Genomic DNA, 26,061 nt, shown 5'->3' with positions numbered 1-26,061 from the left:
TTACCCCAGTATTTCACTTTAGACTCTTCTTTTGGCCTTTAACATGGAAACCTCATCAATGATGTAACTTTCCAAGGGCATCACTGCTCACGTGCAGACAGGTTTCAGCTATGTTAAAAAGAGTGAGTATTTTTCTTAACTCTGAATGGCTTATTAACTGATAGGCATGCCTATCTTACAACATTATCTATTTTCAGGTAAATGTGAATTCTTGCAACTAATTCAAAACACTGAGAAACTTCCACATCTCTCGTGAACCTTCATCAACATGACAAGAATAAAATCCAAATCAGGTGTGAATTACCCAACTGAAGACAGAAAATCCAGAGAAATGTTCATGCCAAATATTTCCATAAACCTTTGTCAACTATCAAGCTGTTGAATGTTCCAGTGGTTTGTTTGCAAGCTTTTGTAGGAGTGTAATACACATTTCCCCCTAGCTCACATCACAGACCCATACAGATACAATCTCAAAAAAAGAAAAAAAAGAAAAAGAATAAAAGAAAGAAAGAGAAACCCAATCTTTGTTTTGAAGAGATTAAAATGCCCAATATCCGAGAGACATAATCCTCAGGACTGATGGTTCAATGGACAAATTACATGTACAATGGTCCATTTCACTCCACAGGGAACTGTGTAAAGTCCATTCCTGTTTTACATTAATAACCTCATATCTTTCTTAAGCACTAAGAAAGCAGGAGTATACTCAGCGTCTGAACTGCTGACCCTCTGCTATACTTCAAGCAACGGTAGAAGAAAATGAGAACTCCCTCTGTAGAACTAAAACTGGAAACAAACAGAGCAATAACTGTGCCTGCTCTGCTCCCTGCGAGTGAGGAAACTGATGGACAATTATAACTTCATTAACTCGGATGTGTGCTGCTGCCAGTTGCTGCTCCCGCACGTAGAAAGTGCTGTTCCTGCTGAGGAAAGGTCTGACTTGGATGTAAAAAGGACTTAAATCAGATTTAGTTCCTCAAAATTAAACAATGCAATAAAAGCAAGCAATTCAAGCTTCTTCCTGTTTTCTAGGACATCTAAAACACTTCTAAGTTGCAGAAGAAGAAGATGCAAAGCAGCCACAGAAGCATAAACCCAAGTACAGCTACTAGGACTACCTGGCCATCTAGGCACTAAAGGAGACACTTGACACTAAGGGATAAATCACAGGAAACTAAAACAAAGGAGAGGTCTTACCACCATAGAAGAGAACTTTACGTATTCGAAAGAAAGGAGGGGCTTGTGACAGAGAGAAGACACGAATGAACAGCTCAAACGTTCTGGAGGACGAGGAAAGCCAACAAAGACCCAACCTCCCCATCCCCAGCTTGCATCATCTCCCCTTCCCCTTTCACTGGACCTCACATAGTTTTGATCAGTTACTTCCTTTGTAAGTGGAAATGTTTAAAACCACCTGAAGGTGACATCGAAACACATCAGTCAGAGGCATACACTGAAAACCCATTTTAGAAAAAGTGAAGATCATGGCAGCCATCACTCTTAGAACATTTCTGTTCTGCTTTATAACCTGCTGGCTTTAAAAGAGCTTAGCAGCAGCAGCAACAGAACAGGACACAGATACCGTGCAGCAACTGCTGTGTTTTATCCTGAAAAGACCACAGAGTTCTGTAAGTCTCCCACACTTCCTTAGCAGATTTCAGCTGCAAACAGCCTTCTTCAGAGGAAAGCTTTTGGAGTAACCAAGGCCATATATTATTATGGCATTAATAGGGAACTGCTGCCTAGCAGCACACTGTCTAGTATTATGTCCAGTTCTCCTTTTCATGCAGGGAACAGGACTTCTACCTACACACTCCTCAATCACAGATTTCTTTTTTTCTTGATTGTTAGTTTTTTATGGATTAACATCCAGCAAATAATGCCAAATTTCTATACAGAAACTCTAATAGGTACCAGGGTTGTTGAAGTGTCAACACTTTAGATAGCTGGCATCTGTGTGTGCCTCTGATCCCTTTCTCCTTATTAGAAGTGAGAAAGTGGCAGAATGATTTATTTCAATCCTGCTTGCCAAGTCTACTCAGTCTCTTTTCCTATCAGAGATGTTTCCAATTTGCAGCTCTCTTAATACTGATGTGTCCAAACTAAGATGAAATGTTGCTGTCAAGGATGATGTTGATTTTCTATTACTATCTTTTAAGGTGTTCTAGCAAAAGAAGAGCAGAAGCCTCTTTGCTTGGGGTGTTTGTGATTTCTGGGTGACAGAGGTTTCAGGGAGGTCAACGAGAAAACTACTAACTACAGTTAGTGTGCTAACAGAGAGGATTTCCAGCTGCTTGAGCACTGGGCAGTGTCCCAGGGGTGGAGCCAACTGTACAGCTTGGAAAATCATCCTCTACCCTACAGTGACTCCAGGGTGACATAAGCCTGCCAACCAAGTCTGGGATGTGTGTATCTAACCTGTTTTACTCTTGGCTGACGGGGAACAAGGCACACTTCTTAAAGACCCAGCAAAAAGGGAAATGCTGGGTTGGCTGTGCATTGTGCCTTGAGTAGTCACTGCTTTGGGGGAGAGAGAAAACAAATGGGGTAGATCCTGGAGATTCTGCTGTGCCTCACACATTGAGGCTCCTTTGGACAACCAAAGGCATAATATCCAGCAGTCAAGCACACTGCTGCCGTGGCTACTGCTACCAGCTGCTGATTTATACAGAGAATAGGTGTTTCACTTTTATGATTCAAAATTTTACATAATAGCAATCTAACGCTCCAGAAGGTGCCGAAAGCACGCACTGCTGCAGCATCCACAGGCTGGCACGAACTCCGGGTCCAAATCCCTCCACATTCTAGGTATAAATTAGGATTTATACATTGTCCTGCACAGGCTGCATGGTGCATATGGGGGTAAGCTCCAGCTTAGAGGAGATAGGCACAATGGGTAGAAGAAAAACTCAGCCACCAGGCACTGCTTTCGAGCTCGGGAGAAGCCATCTCCCACCTGAACCTCCCAAGTCTCTTCCACACTGCCTACTGGAGAGCAGTGTGGAAGCATCAGGCTGGAAGGAGGGAGGCAGGCAGGGAGGGAGGGAGGGAGGGAGGGAGCAGTTTCACGCAGCCAGGTCTGAACTCCTTCTCCTCTAAAGTCTCCTTACAGCACATGCCCTCCATATCTACAGCAGCAGAAGGGTCTTTCAAGTCTTCTTTGCAGGTCTGTTTATTGCTGGCATAAAAACTACAGAACTCTAGAGCTAGTGTTACATACTACATCCAAAGTGCTAAAACTATGGGTAACAAATAAAAGTCTTTGTCTACTCACAGCTACAAGCTCCATCAAGGAGCATGAACTTACCACTTGGTGAGGTGAATGAGCTCATGTTATCCAGAACTTAGGAACAGAACATAAGGGAAAACACCATGAAGAAAATTAGGGGCAAATACTATACTCTGTGCTCATGTGCACATATCTCCAAAAAATAGATTAGCTTTTTTTGCAGAGCTCCTGATCTCAGAGCAGACAAGAAATGTACCCAGGGATTATGCCACAAATTGGGAAAAGGAATATGAAACTCTTGGTGCAGGTTAACTGGTAGAAAAACCAGCAGCTGAACCTGAGAAATGACAGAGCCGAGAGCTGAGGCTGACAAATCTAATTATCATCCTACACATCATTTAAACAGTTTCCTTTAATCCCTTTTCCCCTAGTTTAAAAAAAAATGCAGCGAGCTAATGCAATCATCTGTATTTAAAATGTATGTAGTAAGGCCTGTAATTGAATTATTGTAGAGCTTGTTCTAAAGGTTATCTTCACAAGTTTCTGGAGAGCAGAGCAGTGTGAGGAATCACACTTGCCTCAAATAGAATTCTGCACCCTAAGCATTTCTTGAATATATATTTGGAAGAGACACATCCTAACACAGACTCTATCACTGTTCAACCCTCTGCAGAACTTGAACAGTTAGACTACAAATAAATTACCATGCAGTTTTTAGATTTTTGTTCAAAATGCAAAATCCCTGTCCACCAGCTGCATTTATATCAACTTCTGTCACCAAGAAATATTCTGAAGAGGGATGCTCTTTTCAACAAGTATTTACTATGCACTGAGGAACTCATGGGTGATACCAATGCTTGTCTTAAGAAGCTCACAAGTGACCAGAAGGATATCAGGAAAGGGTAAAATAAGCCCAGAGTCATCAGTGGGGACATGGTATGAGACGTGAAAAGAGAAAACTTGGGACACCAAGCTAATCTGGGCACTGGCAACCAAATAAAGAAAAAAAAATCATGTCCCCTTTGACAGTCATATAGCTGCACTTTGGATGCAACAGGGAAAGGGATTCTTAGGAAGGTGAGCAACCAGATCTGGACACATGCAATTGCAATTTTCACTGCTGCAGATAAAGGAGGAAAATAGGGCACTTTTAACATGTATGAGAGGAAATTGCATTATGAATTCCTGAAGAAGAGCACACAGGAGTAGAAAGAACCATAGAGTGGCTTGGGTTGGAAGGGACTGTAGTAAAGACCATGTCATTCCAACCCCCTGCCACAGGCAGGGACACTTCCCACTAGGTCAGGCTGCTCCAAGCCCCATGCAACCTGGCCTTGAACACAGCCAGGGATGGGGCAAAAGCAGATTCTCTGGGCAACCTCTGCCAGTGCCTCACCACCCTCACAGGGAAGAACTTTTTCCTAATACCTAATTTCAATCTGTTCTCTTTCAGTTTGAAGCCATTCCCCCTTGTCCTGTCACTATACACTCTTGTAAAAAGCCCCTCTCCATTGTTCTTGTAGGCTCCCTTCAGGTACCCCAGGTAGGTCAGTCAACCCAAAGGCGGAACAAATGCAATTCTCTCAGTCTGTCTTCATAGGAAAGGTGCTCCGTCCCTCCTAGATAAATAAGGACAAAACTGAAAGGGGAGCTAAAATGGTTTGCAGGAGCAAATGGTTTCTAGGGAAAGAGAACATGAAATGATCACCATTGCCTTATCTCTAACACATGAGCAATGAGTGACAGTCACTATAGAAGAGACTCTTGAACATAGTTAGTAGGTCACAGTCCTTCTTCCCAGTCTCTTGTCTTACATGAGCTTGACCTCACAAGACAAAAGGCACTGTGGGGTACAAGCATATATAAAATGTTCTTAACACAAAACTGAGAAGATTTCATCCAGCCCTGCAGCATGTCAGATTCAAGCCTTCACCTGGCAAAGAGTGTCCCCCTACAGCACAGTCTCTACATCTGTTGCACTGACAGAGATTAATAAAATAAATGGAGTCAATCTTTTTCACCTACAGAGCAACCCCACAGACTTGTTTCCAAAGAACAAAATGCAGGCAGCTGTCTTACTGGCAGCATTTTTTTCCTACCAATCTGAAGAGCCTAATTGGCTGTCACTCCTGTAAGTGAGTTCAGGTCAAAGTGGGGACAAGTGGATTGAGCAAATTTTTTAAGTGGCCAAAAGTAGTAGCTTGACTTCGGTTTGGAATATAAATACAGCTAGCACCCTGCAGACAGCACTGGCACTTCTGTTTTATCACAGTCTCACCTTGCAAATGATCATAAAGCCCAACCCTGCAGAGACAGTGGGAGCTGGATGCTCTCTGAAACTTGTGAAAAGTTGGTGAGATTGTGAAAATCAACATATAGAACTAAAATCAAGTTCAGAAACCAACCATCAGAAGAGTACTGCAAGAAGAAGAATTCCTTTGTGGATATTTGCTGGGTTTTGCATGCCTAACTCATTTTCAGAAACAGTAAAATTTTCTCCTTACTTGCAGATGGAATTATTGCAAAGACTAATTGGAAATGAAGATGTCTGCAGCAGGAATTATTATAACAGCATCTTTCTGCCAATGGCTTAGACAACCTGTGCTGTATTATCCAGCGAACTAGAGCCATGGCACAACTCAGAGTCCAGCAACTTCTCCAACTCTTTCTACCACAGCACAATGGAAGATGAAGCTGCTGCTGGCTGCTGATCCAAGCCATTGTAACTTCTAGGCCAAAGGGAACTTCTGATTTCAAACCAGCTGGAATGTCACTGAACAGCTTGCAACACAGCCTGACATGGAGGTCTACAGCTTATCCAGATCTCAGCCTCAATTCTGAGCATAAACCAGCTGTTCACGAACAAACAAACCACTAAAAATCCCCACTCCCACCAGCGATGCTACTCACGAGCTTAAGCCTCATTTTCACCAAACGGATGGAGAACAAGAGACCAGCAACAAGTCAGCTAACAGCAGTGAGACATTCTCTTACCTTCCATGGCATATTTCATATCCTGGGCAAAAAGACTCCACATCACCTCCGCGCTGATCTTCCCAACTGCAAGCTCCTGAGGAAACCTGAGGGGACATTTGGAAAAGGCTTTGGCATATGTCAAAGCAAAGGGCTCTTCCTTATTTACCTCTGAGCTCTGCTACAAGCTAAAAAGCTCAACTTTACAGATGCTTCTTTCACCCTAATGACCAGGTGAAAATCAGAGATCATGGACTAGACTCTGTGGTACAGATTAAGTAAACTAAAACATTTATTAAACTCAGAAAGACAGGTCGTGCATATCTTTCCTAGAAAAGGTGCACACAGTTATACTGGGAATGTGATCTCTATGCCCTTGCACTTTTTTCCCCTTCCTTGTCCATTCTTTTTCTTTCTCCTTTTTGAAGGTTACTAGGCTGACAGGTGACTGCTAATCATGTTAGATCAATGATAATTAGGGCACAATCCCGGTCTCTGTGTGTAATACCTTGTAGGATCTCTGTCTCTCTCTGCCCTGTGGGACTCTAGGAGGGGTATCCACCAGTTGAACAGACACATTTCAGGGTCCTTTCCAATGCTATGCAAACTCCACCCAGTGCAATCTCCCAGTGCTGCACTGAACACCACGTTCCTAAGCCACAGTGTAAGGCACCACAGCACTACTGTGTGCATTAATGTGCACCCCGGAACTGCTCAACATCAGAAAAAACCAAAAGAACTCTCACCCCATTTTCAGGTGCCTCCCTGAGTTCAGGATTGTAATAATCAGGGTGTTTGTGCTCGAACGCCATCGTAACTGAACCTTTTGAAACTCTTCCATCCCAATCAAAAAGTTATTTATATAGACAGAGACAGATAAGACAGAAAGACAGACAGACAAGATAAGTACTTCTATAAATGCACAAGTGACAGAAGAGATAGAAAGCAGTTTAACAAATAAAGCAGAGCCGACACAGACTAGCATTAGCCAAACATGACACGGAGGATTCTTACTGATTCAGGACTGGGGTATAAGAATTCTTGTCCTCTTCTATGATGGAAACTATCAAAGTGATGAGCTTGGGCCAGAAATCAAGGTTTCTGATGCTGGGGCCCTGTTCCTCAGCAGGAAGGTCCTGAGTTTTGTTCTGAAAGGAAGCCATTGGAAAACCAGCATAAATGTAAGTGCAAAGAAAAAGCTGGCAAATGCAGATCACCATGCAAACTCCAAGCACACCTGTGGACCCTCTCTTCCAAAGAGCTTAAAATTATTAATGATTGCTGGCGACTTGTCTGATCTAATGCAAAACACAGTAATACGCCAAACCACGTTGCTGACTGGTGGCCTCAAACCCAACTAATCCCTGTTTAGTCATCTAACACACCATGAGCAGGCCAGGCTCCAGGAGACCTGCTGAGACATCATTTGCCCTAAGCCTATTCCAAATACTTGCTCTTTAGGCACCTGGTTGGTGACTGTATCCCTGTTGACATGTTGCGTGTGCATTACTACAGAGAGGCCAGTGGAGCTCTCACACACTTGAGAAGAGTTTGTGTCTAGAGCCACTTCCTAAACCCAGTGCAGGATACTGGGTGCCTGAAAACAAGGCAAAATCTCACTGCTTGAGGTTTACATATGCTAATGACAGCTTCCTTGATCAGCCTACATTTGTGTAATTGGCTTTTGTTCACTCAAAGCTACATCAAACCTTCCCTTCACAAATAACTGCTGAGGCTGGCAAAATACATCATAATTAGTTAGTGTAAAACAATTATCATCCTCCCCTTACTAATTAGTGCTCATTAATTGATTACAGATTTTCTGCATTCAGAAGATAACAAGTCACACAACTTTGTTTGGGCTGGCTTTTTGTATCAATTATTATTCTTGTAATTATCTTAAGAAAATAAGAAAAATTCAATTTCTGCCTGCTTATCAGCTACTCACAGGATCTGTCTGGTACTCCCGACTGTACAGCTCATGACAGTTGTTGAAAATGTACTCATATGTGGAATTGAGGCAAGCTTTTACACAGTCCTTCACCACCTGGCTAGCTCGGGGTGGACTCTGAAGCTCTTGGACCTGGCAAGGGGACAACAAAGAGAGTCAAACAAAGCACAGTTCATAAATCAAACAGGGAAAGGACATCAGTGTTCTGGAAACCACTCAAGGCTTGGTGGATCTGCTTTCAGCAACCTGTGACCTGAAACCACAAATGGGTCACTCTCCACAGGCATAAAAAAGTAGTGACAACACTTATCTCCCCACAGGACCATTTGAAGCATAAAAGAGATTTTGATGTGCCAAGGAAGATTCCCCAGAACAGACATCATGTGGCTCGATACGTGTATAATCTGAGCCAAACACACAATTTCTGCTGAATTTATAGGACTTTGTTACAAAGCCTACAGGCAATCTTCCACAGCATGGGAAGAATGTGCAACAGACCTGCAGAGCAGTTTACATCTGATCTGCAAAGTCTTGCCAAAGACCACTCGTCTGCCTTTAAATACAAAAAACTTTCATTAAGGACATCTTTCATCACAAGCTTTATTGAATTTTAAAGCAACCAGAATCATTAGGGACATGCCATGATACACCTTCTCCTCTTGCAACAGCAGCTGTTTTCATTATTTCGTTGTTACACTATTTTAGGAAAATGCTGCAGAGGTACTATAAACTAAACTGACAGGCAATTGTCACCCTGCAAATACAACTATAACCTGACAATATTGTTATTTTCAGTACCTCTAAACTTTTCAGAGTATCTCTGTAAATCAAGCTTCCAACACAGACAGACTGTCTGAATGAATACTCTTAAAATAAAGATCTAAATCATCATTTACACTAGGGCTTACGTGTAAAAATTTAAGCACTTCTTGAAGTAGCTCAAATTAAACACTTGCTTTGTTTTTGATAAGATCAACATTTTTAAGTGGCATGTACTAACCAACAATATTAGGTTGTAATCTTTTAAAAAAAGTTTAGAAGCTAAAAATCGGGAATATAAAATAATCTCATTACATATTGCTAGGACAATAAACATAACTCTGAAACCAGCACATTAGCATTCATAACAACCCTCCTGGATCTCTACTGAGAGATATTATCCCATTTTAGTATCTGATCTTCCACAAGAGAACTCTAAAATATTTACTAGATAGTGAAAAACCTTCCTAATGTTATTAAAAAAGCAAATTATCTTCTTAAAACTAGACAATTCCCTTTATTCTTCCTCCTCTCCAATTCTTTTTCTGGTTTTTTGCAAGGGAGGGTGGGAGTGTTGTGCCATTTTTATGACTCAAGAATAATAGGGGAAAAGCAATTTACATCTTCATAATGCAAAATACAGAAAACTAAAGACAAAATGTGGATGTTTATATATGGTCAGCAGATTATTTCCATTTTCCTTAAGTGTCTAAAGAAAAACAACATGAAACAATGGTTTGAAAATGGGAAATCAACTCCTGGGGGGGAAAAAAACCTGCAGAGATGCCATTCCCATCCCCACCCATATCCCTACCTTCATCCTGAAAAAAGTGATGCTGGTCAGCAAATCCACTGTAGACTTCAGGTCCTGCAGCCGCTCACGGCTGCTGGCTGGGAAGTTATTCTGTTGACAGAAAAGGGAAATCCTGTTTGAAAGCAGTCAGATCCATGCAAGGCTTCAAGCATGTGCTAAATAAGGAAACTGTCTTGGAAACATTTCCTGCTCAAGAAGCTTGTACCAGTCAAAACAATGCTCAATAAATAAGGCCTTTTTGCTGCAGAAGCTTATCTGTTTGCTTAATTAAATAGCTTCTCATATAAATGTAAAGTCTGTGGATGCCAGGAGACTGACAGCCCTTGGTGGCAGGGATGGTCTCCTTGGCTGTAGAAGGAGCAGGCTGGGAACAGCCTCACCACTGGCAGCCCTGGCCTTTTGCCTGAGGTTGTGCGAGACCTTTCCTTTCTGCACTCAATGCTCCATTTTTTGGCTTCTCTTCTGAGATGCCAAGGGGTGTGGTGTATTCAACAGCTCTCCAGAGAAGTAAACAAGACCAAGAAGGAAAAATTAGCACAGTTCCCATAAGACAGTACTGGAACTAGATAGAACCCTGTGAGATGCCATATGTAAATACATATGCTGAATGCAGCTAGCTTTGCTTTTTGCACAAAACTCTTCCCTTTCCAACCTCAGGCACTGTGCCCTTTCCAACATTACCACTGTCTCCTGTGGGCCTGTGTCCTTTAACAGCATTCATGCTCCTCAGCATGTTCTTACATTCAAGCTGATGGGATTTGTTTTGCTGCAAGTAAAACAGCAGGAGCAACCTTCTCTTCACACAATCTCTTCATATCTGCACATTCAAAAATTATTAGATATGAAGGTGAAAAGAGCAGAAGGGAACAGTTTTCACTTTTTACTGAGGACTTGCAGAAAAATATGCTGTCTCTTGACAGTAATAATTGAGTATTACTGAAGTTCAGCTAACCACTGAAGGCAATTCAATGCTTTTTGCAGTCATTTGTAGATGGTCCTTCTCAAACAACTCTCCTTTTAAAAGTTAAGCTGTCCACACATGGGTTCTCTGGAACTCAAGGTATTTACCGAAATCAAAGACTTCCATGGGTAAAGACGTAAATACAAACTATTTGAAGAATATAAATTGCCATCTCCTGTTTGGAAAGCTGCAAACTAACACCTTTTCTTTCAAAATTTAACCTGCCCTTTAGGGTCTTAAAATAATTACTAAATGCTCCCATAATTCTTCAGCCATTTCTCCAAATATAATGTCAATTAGATTACACCTATATTATTTAAACTACACAAATCTCTCCTGGTCCTTTATGTAAGATCTTGTTTGTGCACATTTCAGTTGCATTAGCCACCCAAAAGCAGCTTTTACTGAACACGAAGCAAACAAAAAAGGCAGCACTGTTACAGATTCCTATTGTCATGGGTTGATAATTTTCCCTCTGTTACTCCGTGGATCAGTTGCCTCTATTTAGACCTTTTCTTTCTAGTAATGTAGCTTTAGAATAGCTCTTCACACAATATTCCTTTTATCTTCTTTTGCACCTTTCCCCTTTTCCTTTTTTTTTTGTCTTCCTAATGCACTTCTCTTTATCTTCTCATGTTTTTCTCCTCTATACATTTTTCTGTGTTTCAGGTAAATGCTAAAATCAGAAGTGGATAACTAAATAAAATCTAAGCTCACATTTTGCCACAATTTTCAAACTTTTCAATGAATTAGTCACTGACTGAAATAATATAGCAAGGAATTTAAGGGAAAAAGACAGCCAAGTCACATGATAAGATAATATTGACTCAGGACTAGCAAGGAAAGAAAGTGGAGGGTTCATAAAGCTTGTTGGACTAATGCTAACATCTGAAACTCATCTCTTCACAATCTGCTGAAGTGGGGGGGGATCTCAAACCTGACCTTACATTGTAATTCAAGTTTGCCAAACTTTAAATAACTGACAACACAGTGCTCTAAAATATTTCTTTCATAGTAGGGGAGAACAAGTCTATTTTCTCTTTTTACATGATACCTGAAGTAGCTGATAAGGGCAATTCAAATTATTTTATCCAATCCAACTTGGATTGGAAACTTCTGGGGAAGTATCAGAGAAAAGCACAGTTCACATTGCTCAAATTATTTCAAAAGTCTTGAGCAAATTACAATGGAAATAAAAAATGAGGTCTAAGTTCAGTCCATGAGCAAAACAAAATGGTACAGTTGAGAACAAGCTTGTCATGACAATTCCTATGCAAGAAGTTAGAAATGTAAGAGAACTCCAAATGGTGTGTTTCCACTCTGCCCACCAGAATACCTGAAAGGATTCTGTTTATTCCCACTCACCCTGTACATTGAGAGATCAATCCGAAGTGAATTATGAAGCTGATCCAGAAGCTTTACAAATCGTTCTTTCTGTTGAGCAGAGAGCACCAATAAACATTCACATATCACCACTGTCCAATCCACGTTCAGAGTAAGCAGCAAAGTATCAGGTAATCAGTGTCAGATCTCATGAGCAGGAGAAAGCAGTATGGATACATGGCATTGTGCAAACAGTATTTTCTTTCAATTCTTGGATTTACTTTAGAACTGTAATTATTTGTGATGTTCTGTGAAACATCACAATTGTCAGAAAAAACACTCCATTGTCACTCTGAAGTAGAGGCAGAACAAAAACCATTCTGAATTTCTGCAATTTACACCAAACTTGTACTTGAGAGAAAATACTTATTCGGAGATGAATAAATTACAGGCAGAAAAGGGTCTAATTCAGAGCAATGATACAACTCTGTGATCTTATCTAGATAAGTGACAAGTACTACAGGCTTCTTGTGACATAACTTCTTGAGGTCAGGTCTCTCCACTGAATTCTGATTTGGCATTGTGAACACCTCCTCAATCTATTAATAAATTCTCAGTCTGATGGGAAGCATGAGCTTTTCCAAATACTTTTCCAGCATACTCAACTCCACCACAAATTATATACAAAACATTTTAACCATTAAGGGGATAGACTTCTTTTGTGGTGGTGCTTTTTTCCTCCTAAAGCAGTTGCTTTTTTTAAAAACAAAGTTCTGAAATAAGGAGATTGCACAGTATATTTTACCAACAGCACTAATACGCAGAGTTAGTATTGTTTGCTCATTTCATACCATCTGTGCTCCACTGTAATGTGAACACAAAGAATCAACATCACAATGCGTTACATTGATTGATATCTGAAATGTGTGATGATGAAGACAATAAACCCATGCTCTTTGTCTGGTATAAGAGTTCCACTGCTTCGAACTCCTCACAAATTTAATGTTCTTTAAACAGAATAAATTATTTACTCAAGGGTGGAAGCACTGTAGCAAATTAAAGAAGTCCAATCGCAACATCACCAAACCCACAAACCTACCCCAAAATTGGAGGCTGCAAAGCGGTCCGAAGCAGACACATTTGTGGAGGCAGTGGTGTGTGCATAATAAGCATTGATATTGGCAAGTAAGGTGCTCATCACAGCTGGCACGCCTGGGCACATGTATTTAGAGGAGAGACATGCAAAATGCCTGCAAAAGGACAGTGATGTAAGTCATTCTGGTCTCTTTTGTGCAGTAGGACTTGACTTTATCCCTTTAACAGACCCTTTGTGCTGGCGGGCACCATGAACAGATGGAAGTTACGTTTCACCACTTTACAGAACTCCAGCATCTCAGAGCTTTTATTCAGAAAGGTGCCATCTAGACAACAGCTCAAAACAAAGAGAAATCCCTTCGCTGCAGCCATTTCCAGATCATAAAACAGCTTGTCAGCCATTTGCTGCCGACAGTACGTGACTTAGTGATACCCTGGGTCCTGGTGCCAGTTCCTAGAACCAAGCCTGACGCAAGGAAATCGACACGATTTGCTGCTGCTGCTTGAGGCAGACACAGGTTCTGAGGTGTCATGAGATGGCAGCAGCTGGAAAGCATTAATGGCCAGTGAGAGTACATGCTAGTATTTCTGTGCTGCACTGATATGTGTGATTCCTTATGGCTAACCCATTCAGTCTGCAAGAAGTGTGCACACTCATTTGCATTTTCCCATTCTCTTATTAAAATCAGGGAACCCTCCTCCAGGGAATCTCAGAATTATGCCAGGAGCATCCAGGCTTGTGAAATGATTAAAAAAGTTTTTTAAAATCTCTTAATCCTAAAAAAAAAAAAAAATCAAAAAAAAATCAGAGCTTAAGAGGTCTTATATCACAGGAAATGGCAAGTTCATTTCAATAGGCAGAAGAGATGGGGCATTTTTATGCAGAAATACTCACTGAGAAATTCAATCTAATCTGGGAACCACTTTACAAATGTAACTTTCTCCCTGAGGGACTCATAGACACAGAACAGTTTGGGTTGGAGGGGACCTTTAAAGGTAATCTAGTCCAACCTCTGCAGTGATCAGGAACCCACTGCTCCAACCACACCAGGCTGCTCAAAATTCCATTCAACATGACCTTGAACCTAAGCTTCCAGGTTAGGCAAGACATCTACCACCTCTCTGGGCAGCCTAGCCTATCCATGCATTGTGTCACCACCTTCACTGTAAAAGATTTTGTCCTTTTATCTATCCCAAATCTAACCTCTTCAAGTTTAAAACCATGCTTGTTACATAACACTTACATCCAATTGGTCATTTAGGCACTGGGTAAATATAATGAAATGGCTTCACTTAGCTTTAAGAAGAGAAGCTGTGAGGAATGGGGGGCTAATCAGAGAGGCTTCCACCTTCATCCTTGGAAATTTTTCACATCCCCGAGCAGCCTAGTCCAACTTTCAAGTTAGCCCTGCTATAAGCAGTGACCAGACCTCCAGTGAAACCTGCCAATTCTTTTCCATTTTGGCTTAAACCAATAGGCAGAAAAGCTGCTTGCAAGGTCACATAAATGCAGCTCATAACTCATCTAAGGACCCATAACCCAAAACTTTTAGCTTCTAATGTGAAAAAGTTCACTTTTGTCTGCTACATTTTATATTACATTTGAAATAAGAAATGAGCTAAGTATAGCAATGGTAGTCTTTAAGAGGAAGAATGACTAATCCCAAATCCAAGTAAAAGTATAGAGACCAGGAGAAGGTTCTTTAAAGATACAGAACTGCCTTAACCTAGCTCCAAAGAGGACAAATCACTGGCAACATTACTGAAACTTTCTGGAAGTGCTTTCAGCAGCACCTGGGAAATCAGCGTCTTCAAAGACCTGTAACTCAACAGACATCTAGGACAAATGCTTCCACAAAACCTCATCCCTTCTCGTATCATCAGAAACCTTCAGTGAGAACCTTGACCAACACCTTTTTAACAGAAGAGCTCTCAGAGAGGTTGGGGAGTCTCAAAACAGAAACAGCAGACAATAATTTTTAGACTTTGAGGACACCAGGGATTCAAAGACAGGAAGTCTCTTCCCATTCACGGTAAGACCCGTAAGGAGCAGCTGCCACTGCCAAGCTTTCCATTATCGATACACTTCACCTGCTAAACAGTGAGAGTTACATCCATCAGTTACACCAATTATCTGCACTAAGGAACACAGGAAATGCATCTTACGTCATGGCCTGGTATATTGACTCAATGCCGTAACGCATTGCAAATTCATCCACGATCTCTTGGGCTGTCTCATCAAAATACACCTTCCATGCATCATCTCCTTTGGCATCAGGGATCTTCACCACCCCATTCCCTTGCACATCCGTGAGATGGTGAAAGAGATTCTGAAAAACAAAACAAGGACAAGTCTGTATGTGAGGCTGCTGAAGCCACTAAGCAAGATTCATGAAGAGCATGAAACTGCTGATGGGGTGGCACTATCACAATTTTCTTTGTTCTCCTCCTCTTTTTTTCCCCTGCCCACTCTGTATTTTCTGCTTTTACCTTCTTTTCTTCTTGAACGAATCTCATAGCTGAATTTTTCACATGCATACCTACAACTTTACCCAGTAGACAATGTGAACGATTCAGAAGAGTGCTTCAGTGCACTGAAACCATACACTAATTAGTTTTCCTCAAACCTACGCATTTCTGTCCTCATCATGAAAATGCCTTAATATGGACAAGCTATTTAAACTAGCTGACGTTACAGCTCTGTATCAGGATTGTAATTATTATTATACAGAACAGTCCAAACAGATTTCTCTTCCTGAAAAGCATAGCCTTAAGATCACCCCTAACAACTAGACACTCTCATTATTATTATTCAACGTAACCTTTCACTTTATCTAACACTGCAAAAGTTTTCAGCTTAGTATTGCTATGCAGAAATTGCACATTCAGCTCAGTGGGCTTCTCAGTAATCCTCAAATTCATGTCACTTACAGATTCATCAGCTTTTCAGAGAGTGGCTCCCTACAGTAAGCGATGCAGAAGTCTAATGATCTCATTAGTAGCTAGAGGACTCTGCTTTACAGTACTATTTTTCTTGATTATATTATTCTTGCTGCAAATCATCTTCCTTTTAGAATACACAAAAGAAAAATGTGATAGTTAAGAAGATACCTATTTGCAAAAAAAAGAGCAGCAAATGAACATGCATGTTCAAAGGACAAAACCAAAACAGCTTACTAAATAGTAGCCATGAAATGAAAAATAATAAATATGTATTGAAGGATACAATACAGCCTACTAAAAGAAGCCTACTTTCTGAGCTTCATACTTGTCTTACAGAGAGTTCCCTAGTAAGGGCAGAAGACACCACAGAACTCCTCCAGCTCAGTGGCTGGATAAATATACTGTTCCTGCAGATGAACATTCCTCTCTGTGATACAACTGTCCTTCTCTGTGTAAGATGAATTTTCTTAACCCTCACTGACCTCAGGATATTCTTGTATACAGGGTTCTGACTACTCTTCCTTATTCAGGCACTTTTGAGACTGACCCTGCTGCCTGCCTTTTCTTTGACATAGACAGACTGGGCATCTCTCCAAGACAGGGTTTTCCCTTTAGTCTTTCTCACAGGTCATCTTTGGATTTCTCCCAACTTCTGCAGCACTGCTTGTCTAGCTCAGTCCATCCTGAGACAAGTCAGTACCCAGAAACCTCAGCTTAATCTTCTGCTCCCCAACAGCTGTTCATGACTACACACCACTGCAGCAGGACAAAAGAATTTATACCACCAATACCTGCATCACTTAACAGCCCAAGACAGAGACTCCTCAATCAGAATTTACTCATAATGCATTTTAGTATGCTTCCTCTAAAGAAAGACAGAGATACAGTACCTGCTGAAAACATCACTCAAGGAAATTCACAGGTTTCTCCACCTTAAACTCATCATGGGTTCTGAGTGAAACCAAAGCCTGATCTCTGACAGTAGCACAGCTGTGACAGTGGGACACACTGAGCCAGCCAGTGTCGGAGAGACAGCTTAAAGCTGCTCCCTGACAAATGTGGGTTTGATGATTCAGTGTGTTACCACTGCATGGCAGGGAAAAGAAAGCTCACCTAGGGCAAGGAGGAACATTTCAAGAAAATAAAGATCAGAAAATTGCTTTTTCAATAGTCAGAATGAACAGATATTCACACTTCTTACCTCATGAAGGCAAGTGTACTGAACATGGTATGGAGCCACTTTCTCCTCGCCTTTGATCTCCACACTGATTTGTAGGCGAATAGCCCCGGACACTGCAGACTTATCTGTTCGCTTCTCTAGAAGGCAAACCATCAGCAATTATTGCATTGTTCATGTTCAGAGCATGGCCATCTCAGGATGACAACACTGGCAAAAGAAACTGCTGGAAACTGCTGGAACCTGGGCTGAGTCATCACAGTGAAAACTTTCTATTTTCTTTCAAAACATTGAATAATACTAGGTAGACATGAGCAAAACAACTGCCATGATACACCCTCAATATGACACATCTAATTAGAACTATGCACATTTTTGGACATAAGACACCGTTTCTGCCAGCAAATGTGCTATAGGCTCTTGGATTCAGTCAGCTGAACTAGAACCACCAAGGACAGATTCCTTTCTGAGAACAGGGCTGACTGATGCGGAATTTGTCCCTAACTTCACCATAGCCCTGAACTCCTGGGAACTGCTGGAAGAAGATTTTGGATCTCCTAGGACATGACAGGTTCACATGCCTGTCAACTCAGCACCATCTGATTGCTTGCTGGTACCCTTTACAACAGTCACTGAAAAAGGTCTCAACAACTTGCCAGGCCAGTGCAATGCACCTGATGTTCTTACAGAGTGCTAAAATGCTTGTATTGACACCAAAAAAAAAGAACACAGGACAGCACGTGGAAAAAGAGTCATGCTCCAAGCATTTCTTCTATTATATTTTTAAATAGCTGACAGAGAAAAACATCAACCTTCTGGCAGGTTACATTCCATTTTAACTGGAATCAGCTTTGCAGCTGCTCTGTAGCAGCATCATATGCTGCTGAAACCATGTAAACTTTTCTCCCTTCTTGTAAATTCTCCACATGCATCCAAGTGCTCTCAAACATTCCCAAACCAACACGTAACAAGTTTTCAGCCCCAAGGCCCTGCTCACCAAGGTTGTACCACACATCCATTTCTCCACTCAGAGTGCGAACTTCAATGATTGTTTGCCCCAGGAAATCATCTGACTCGCGTTTCAGCCTCTGCTTGACACGAGACTTGATGTCATCATCTTCATCCCACACTCGCACCTTGATCCGGTCAGAGGAATTATGGCACTCACTGCAAAAAAGAGAAAATGTAATTTTAAGAGTGTGCAATGCAGCCAACATTTATTTGCTACATTCTCTGTACTCCTCTTGACCTACTCCTCCAACATCAGAGAGATGCATTAGCAAAGTGAAAACAATGTGCATTTATTCAAAAGTGGAGTGTCTGATATGAACAACACAACACCTTGTTGGTGCACTCTAAATGCTCCTGTGACATGGCAAATACTCCAAATGCATGCTGAATGACAACCCTGCCCGACCTCAGCCACCAACTTCTGACTTCTCAAGCAGTGTGACTCTGCTGCTTGTCCTCACTCTCAGCAGCAGCACACAGAACTTGGGAATTCTCTTCACAGCTGTCAGTTTTGCTGTGAAGCCTACAGAAGCCAGGGGATAGCTAGGCTGGTTAATGCCAGCACACACCCCCGCAAAAAATGACAATCATCATCTAACTGGTTTCAACAGCTCTCTCCATCAATGACCTCCTGCTCAGCTGTAGGCTGTAAGGGCTACCTGTCTTTATGCAGTTTCTAGGTTAGCACAGTGAAGACCTGTGACAAACACCCTTTGTGCTGGTTTCTAACAAAGGATAAATAGTTCAGGTGGAGGTAGAAGTCTTTCTTCAAGCAAGTCACCAAGCAGTAGTGTATCAATGCATAAGACATTACAATCAGATGATACACCACACTGCCTGAGGAGAACGGGTGTGATACAGTAGTTACAGCATTGGTATTTAATTACTAGAATTGATTCTGCCTATTATTCACAGCTTAGACTGATACTTTGTGCTCTGGGCAGATCAATAAAGACATTTCAATTAAAAGAAGCAGTTTACTGTTTGATGAATCAGCACCCTCCAGTTTAATGCACAGATGGGATTTAAAGACTCTACCCCCATTTTTCAGGTGTTTCAGATATCTTTTGTATATCCAAACAGGCTCTTGGATGTCAGAAGTGGGTAGAACCTTATTATAACAGCTCTGCTCATTTACAGGCCATGCAATAAAGCAATTTGAATGCTCATATGAGACCATGACAAGGGTGATTACTCACCATAACCACTACAAATGTCTACCCTCAAGCAAATAAAACCTATGAAAACAGGCAACTGCTGCTGAAGGCCTGTTTTCCAGCCTTTTTAACATTAACATGCTGTATCTGTTGCTAAGCAACAGGGAGAAAGAAGAAATGGGTCAGAAGAGCTCTGCTAAGCCTGGTCAATAGGATGTGGCAGTGGCTGGTTATGAGCATGCTCTCTGCCAAGAAACCATTTGGGCTCTTATTGCCACCATTGTGATTCTGGACAATGTTTAACAGACATCCATGCAGCTCCTACTGATTTTTCCAGTAGAGGGGAATAGCTGGGAATTATATGGAAAGGTTAGAGGCAATTCCATGCAGCTCGGATCACAGGCAGAGCACATCACTGTTCCCTGCCTTTACTGTGCAATCAAATCTGTATTTAGAGTTCAGAATAAAAGAGGTTCAATGTCTGTCTCCCATCTTCACTCTCCTCTTCCTCCTCCTTTACTTCAAGAATATCCTCCCAACAAAACCATGCAAACAAGTGTTCACAAGCAGGGAATGGTTCGAAATGCTGCTCTTTGTAGCTCTCAGATTTATCCGAGTGCTTTGCCATGTCTGCCAGCAATACAGCCTAAGCATGTAAAAGAAATCCTCTTTTCCTGACACAGTGCACTACTGTACAGCCTGGCACATTGTAGAGGCTCAGTGTTCAGAAATGCACAAGTGCCTCAAAACACAACTGGGACACACTGCCATTTACCAAGCATCCGTAAGTTAACTCCTGACTTCTTCAGACATCACCTTCTGGCTGACAGCTCTTTGCTAGGACCACTTTAGTCTTTTTTCTTTGCTTCCAATGGTCCTTCCTCAAGGAAAACGTTGACTGTTCAAACCTAAATCTAACTTAAACAGTCCCACACGCATCATCCCCTGCTCCTGAGGTGGCTGGCATCCTTCACTCAAAGACAGCAGCATAATTCATTGCAACATCCTACAGGAAGCTTTCCACTAGCATTTACTGAGCTACTAAAGCTTCTATTTTACCACACCTTTCCTTGTTGTTTTTAAGAGACTGTTCAACTTGCTTTCTTTTGTGCTGGTGCCATGCCAGAGAGTGAGCTTTACCATTTGCTTACCGCAGCTGAAAGCCTTGAGCTGGTAGCTTACCATCAAAAGAGTAAGTCTGTGGAACCATAGTCCTTGATTTGGTGAAGTTCTGTAGTAACTGTAGTAACACAGTTGCGTCAAAACCAGTTCACTGTTAAGTGAGCACCCCAAAACAGAATCATGAGTGTTGGAAGACTTGGGCTTGCTAATAGCTTCCAATTTGTGACAGTGACACAACTCCGTAAGACTGTGGCTAACAAGCTCTGCTGCTAGAAGCTCTCCCCATCATTAATACAGCAGCTGGTATATTTCTCAAGATGCCTGCCCCACTTCTTGTTATGTTTTTATGAAGCTTGATTTCACTGCATGCACACACATGTCTGTCCACCCTCCTACGGCTGAGCTCTCACAGCTTTTCCCAAAAGGATGCAGAGAAAAGAAACACTCTGTGACCCCACCAAAAGGAAGAAATTACCAAATACTTTCAGGTCCATTTCAGAGATCAAGAGATTAGAAACCAGGTTTGCTATGTACATGGCTCAAACCCTTTATTTTTTACCCGTATTGTCTCAGTGTTTGGAGTGGTGCCATTTTTATAAAAGCACTTGCTTTTACACTTCAAGCTACCAAATGAAGTTACATTTTCCAGAAACAGCATATGAAATCTAAAAGAAAAATTAAAATCAGATTTTTTTTTCCCATTAAGATTTTCTGCCTCAAGCCAGTTGTTGCTGCACTGGAAGCAGCTGAGCCTGGTTCTGCTGACTTGCTCACTATCCCACTCTCTAGCTCGATCCATTTTGCCACATTCCCCTTTAGTCTTACACAGCACCGAAGCCCCAACACCCACACACGTCCCCTGCACTGTCAATATTTGGGTCTCTTCCCATGCCCAGCTGAGGGGAAGCACGAGAGCACACGAAGATGTGGTTAATTCTGGTCTGCTCACACAGTGACATGCCCACACACACAGTAATTAGTATATTGGTGGCTAAACAGAACAAGCAACTGTTGAATTTGCACTATAGTTCCTCCCACAACGAAGTTAGTAATTTGTATCCCTCTAATGCAGCTCCAACTTCTGAAAAAAAACTGTAGGAAATGATTCTTAGTTCTGAGATCCCTGCCAGTCTGTAAAAGCTGGGACAGATGGGCTTGGATGATGTCAGGGATCTGGGACAGGGCATTGACTGTGCCTCATCTCCTTCAAAACGTGGAGAGAAAGAAAAAGGAGAAGTGTCAAAAAATGACCAGAATACTACTTCTGAACCAATGATTCATTCTTCAAAACAAAAACCCCAACAATATTTGTGCTGAATTTGCTAATTCTACCCTGTAGAGCTGACAGGCTAATAAAGACAAAACACAACACATAGATTTACACAAGAACAGACAAGGAAAGTAAAAGACCAGAGGAAGCAACAACATTTTGCAGATTTTAATGTAGGTCAGTTGAGCCCAGAATTAAGTAGTTTTATTGTATTTCTGAGGTTTTTTTGGTATTGAACCAAAAATATTTATTGTTCAAAGAGTCTGGTGAATGTCTGTGTGTTCATATTCTGTGAGCAGTTTCCTTCCTGCTGACACAGTTCTGAAGAAGGGCCTGTAAAGTTCCACAGTCCAGTGCAGGGAACTTTTCATAAAATGCTAAAAAAAAAAAGAAAGAAAGAAAGTGAAGACCTGCTTGCAGAAATAATGGATGAGAGTCCTGGAGTGGGAAAATGCAAAGGAGAGAACAGATCAGCATGATGTTAGGACCTGTGGTCATTTGAAGAGTACAGTTCTGCTTCTGAGGAGCAAAGCCTAAAAAAAGGTAATTATTTTGTGGAAAATGAGAAAGGAAGGAGTAGTTGTAGCAACCAGTATGTGAAAGACCAGTAAAAAGTTGCAACAACATACAGAGGAGGAGCAGAAAAAAAGTTGTTTTGAGAAATGGTACAACTGAAAAAGCAGGAGGATTCAAATGTGGTACAAATGAAGTGTCAAAACATTGCAGGGTCCAAGTGGCAGCTGAGCTGTGGCCAACCATAGCAAGAATGGAAGGCAAAAACTTCTCAGAAGAGGCTCATTTTTAAAAAATGACAAGACTCCTCTTTTAGGGAGAAAAAAGGACAGTGGAGAAAACACCTAAGGCAAAATCAGAGTGGAAAGAGAACGAAGGAAAATCCTTAGTACTTTGTAAGTTAAGCATGACAGCACAATAATATGCCCTGAGAGCCCGTTGTTGCTGTCTAAGAACAAAGAAATGAGTTTTCACTTCTTACTAGCATGAAGCTCTTTTCTTAGGAGAACAAGTACAATCATTTGCTGTTACCCAATGTTACAACACCAACTGACAAATTAATGGTGCACCTCGTCTAACTACAAAGAGCAGATGAAGTGATTCTGCATTTTATATCACTAGCTACATTAACTCAGCTTTCCAATTGGTGCTTGCCACGAGGCATCAGGTCTGCATTCAGATTTAAGTCTCATGTTGGTAACTGAGCAGGAAAACAAGTGAGATTTTATCAGAGTGCCAGCTTCAGTACCTGCAGTACCTGGAGATTAAAGAAAGCAAGACAAACTGGATGGCCTCTGCCACACAGTGAAGGGAGTCTGAGCGGGACAGTTGCAATTGTTATAAACACAGTGATCTCAGAAGAAGTCTAAAATACAGCTCTGGAACAGCACATATAATCACAGAGATAACTGAAAGATGTTGAGCTTGACAACTTGCTCCAGCAGCTAAAAGGAAAATTTTGGGAGGAAACAGAAGCCTTTGGGTAGCTAGATAGTGGTTACTTGAGAGTAGCACCATTCCCAAAGGATTAACAAGTATTCATATCATGTGGGTTCTGCACAGTAAAATATTTGCTGTCTGCTAGCAGGAGGCCCTGCATTCATTTTAACTCAGTTATTCTTCTGCAGTGAGAAAGAATAAACATGCCTCTTGCAACCTGTTCAGAGACAATGTAATCTGTTCCAGGCAATGACTTCATACCCACCATTCAAAACCTCAAACACAGCTGTACTCAAACCACACAACTTCAAGGGGATATTACTGTAAAATGAACAAGTAATTTTGCACCTACGCCAGAGAGAACAGTAACATTTAGTACTCACAGTCTTTAAAGATCATGGCATTCCCTGAACAAAAGGTACGGAAAAGCTGCCTCCAAACAATCCCAGAGCTCTCCCTTTAAAGCTGAAATTGCCCTGTGGTCAGCTTTATCCTCCTAAGCACTGTCTCCTATTGTAACCCATGCAAAATGATGCTTAACTTCAGCCTTTACAGAAAAAAAAAGATTCCAGGAGCCCTGTAATTTTCACCAACAGTCTAAAACATGTCAAAATGGGGAATTACTGTCTTGTTTTAATTGCACTGAATATGGCAAAAATAGCTTCCTTCTAATATTACCGGACTGCTTCCTAAGGAAACAAGAGTTATGCAGACTTGTTATGAAAGCTTCTATGTTCCAACAGGTTTTGTGAGAAAAAAACAACAGCTAGATTGAGAAGAGAAACCCATACCAGCTGCTGTCCCTGGAAAGCCTGCAGCCAGCTGGCTCTCATGGACCAACCACTACACACACCTCAGAATCCAGCTGCAGGCAGGACACATGCTGCCTTCTGTCCAGCTAGAGCTGAGGGCAAGGGAAGAGAGCTCAGGGCATGGGGAGAGAAGTACACAGCAAATGGAGGAGGATATCTATAAGCCTGCTCATCACAACTAGAGGAAAGAAATCAGGATTTACTGCAGGAGGAAAGGATGCAAATCCAAGGAAAGCAGGGTTTCCTTAGTGCATGTTCACAGAACACTATGCTACAGCAGTGGCTGGAGTCCCCCACCAAGCTTCCTGCTGCCAAGCACCACATATGCAGAGTCTGCATCAAGCCTGCAACGCTTTGAACAGAGCAGAAAAATCAACACCTTATGTTTTCAAAGGTCTTCAAATGCTGATAAAATATACAAAAATCTCTCCATAACACCCTATTTCCTAAAGCTATAGATGTAAATATAAAAAGAGATAATTTTCAGAAAGAAACAGCCTGCAAATTGCTTGCTCAGGCAACATGAACACACTGCAAGAACTGGTGATTAATCAAAGCAGATGCCTACAGTTACACAGGCTAGTAATGACCTAAAAAGCACTTATAATGGAAACCCAAAGCATTTTGAACTTTGCCTTTTCTAAAATATGATTCTAAATCTGTACTTTAGAATTGGGTCAAACCTACCACATTTTTTTTTTCTGAAAATACATGGAAAACGAACAAAGCCATTTTTAGGGAGAGATGTTTAAGTTTATATACTTTTCTGTCAATCACTGTAAATAAGTACAAACCCCCCTATTTAAAATACCAGAGACATAAAAATTTTCAAACCTATTTAAGCTGCTTTTAATAAACTTTATTGAGCTTATGGAAAGAATTGTATCACTAATTTGTACAACATGTACCTTCATTCATGCCGTGGTTATAATAACAGTGTTATGGTTTTAATGACTGTGCACACAGATTTCTGGCTCTACATTCAACCATTGAAAACACACTGGAATAGTGATCACATGGAAGGCACTAGGCACCTAGTGAACATCAGCAACAAACAAGTCCACCAAGCCAGCACTGTTGACAAACACATTAGTAACTGACCTGACCTCTCTACTTACACATCTTGCTCCTTTTTAATTGTTTAACCATTTTGAACATCAAAGCTTTCACATATCTACTGCAAGGTTTTCAGTAACTACCAGCACACCTTTCTCTCACTACAAGAAATTAACCTCATTTCAAGAATCAAAGACACCTTCCCATCCAACCCCATAAAATTTGACAATCTCTTGATTGACCTGACAATCTCTTCTAAAAAAGCCTGGTATGTAATGGGTATTTTGGGCCTGAATGTGTTGAATTAAATTTCCATTTGATTAGAAAATTTTAGAACCTAAAAAGATGTAAGCTGCAAAAAGATCCATAAATGCGAAATAGAAACACGGGTGTGTAGAAAACCAGTGCTGCACACACTACTAAATTACTCTCTCCTCATCCAGCAGAAGGTGAATTTTGACACCTTCTAATGAAACAATAAACTGCAGTACTGAATGCTCTCCAGCCATCAGTGTGGAAACTATGCTCATTTCCTTCATCTCCTCTTGCTTCTTCAAGACAAGGAAGGCAACCACCATAGGCAAGACAGAAAGTAGCATCAACTCTAATGTCCAAGAGCATGTTATCTGCTGAATCACAGACATGGCCATTAAGTCTAAACAGTGTCACCGTTAAAATGGTGACATTTATCACACACGGCTATCTATCTTTAAACTGAGTATTTGCTGAGGCTCCTAAAATTAGAAGGGAGCACACTGCAAATACCATGGTAACTACTTGGCATGGTAAATCAAGGTCCTTAAGGCTCCCACACAGACTTGCTGCTATTGTGACTAGAGTTATCCAAATGGCACCTAAGCATTCTTACCACTTAGCAAGGCGAAATGTTACCTCGGATTAAACTAAGAATAAAGCCAGGGGCTTACTCATTCAAAATAGCAGTAGGATTTTTCTGA

The 26,061-nt window shown here is 41.2% G+C and overlaps 1 protein-coding gene across 1 annotated transcript in view; it reads right to left on the bottom strand.

Moving 5' to 3' along the window:
- Window positions 1–26,061, bottom strand: part of UNC13B (unc-13 homolog B) — a 207,235-nt gene that overhangs the window by 42,875 nt on the left and 138,299 nt on the right. The window contains exons 17-25 of the mRNA XM_066568646.1: window positions 18,223–18,392; window positions 17,250–17,365; window positions 15,272–15,435; window positions 13,110–13,260; window positions 12,053–12,121; window positions 9,727–9,816; window positions 8,151–8,285; window positions 7,217–7,350; window positions 6,224–6,309 (exon numbers count right to left, since the gene is read on the bottom strand). Coding sequence (XP_066424743.1) covers window positions 6,224–6,309; window positions 7,217–7,350; window positions 8,151–8,285; window positions 9,727–9,816; window positions 12,053–12,121; window positions 13,110–13,260; window positions 15,272–15,435; window positions 17,250–17,365; window positions 18,223–18,392 — 1,115 coding nt within the window. The remainder of the gene's footprint in view (window positions 1–6,223; window positions 6,310–7,216; window positions 7,351–8,150; window positions 8,286–9,726; window positions 9,817–12,052; window positions 12,122–13,109; window positions 13,261–15,271; window positions 15,436–17,249; window positions 17,366–18,222; window positions 18,393–26,061) is intronic.

The sequence above is a fragment of the Molothrus aeneus genome, chromosome Z, assembly GCF_037042795.1.
Source record: "Molothrus aeneus isolate 106 chromosome Z, BPBGC_Maene_1.0, whole genome shotgun sequence".
Taxonomy (NCBI): Eukaryota; Metazoa; Chordata; class Aves; order Passeriformes; family Icteridae; genus Molothrus; species Molothrus aeneus.
Note: the sequence above shows the minus strand (reverse complement) of the source record. Positions and strands in the feature narration are given on the sequence as shown.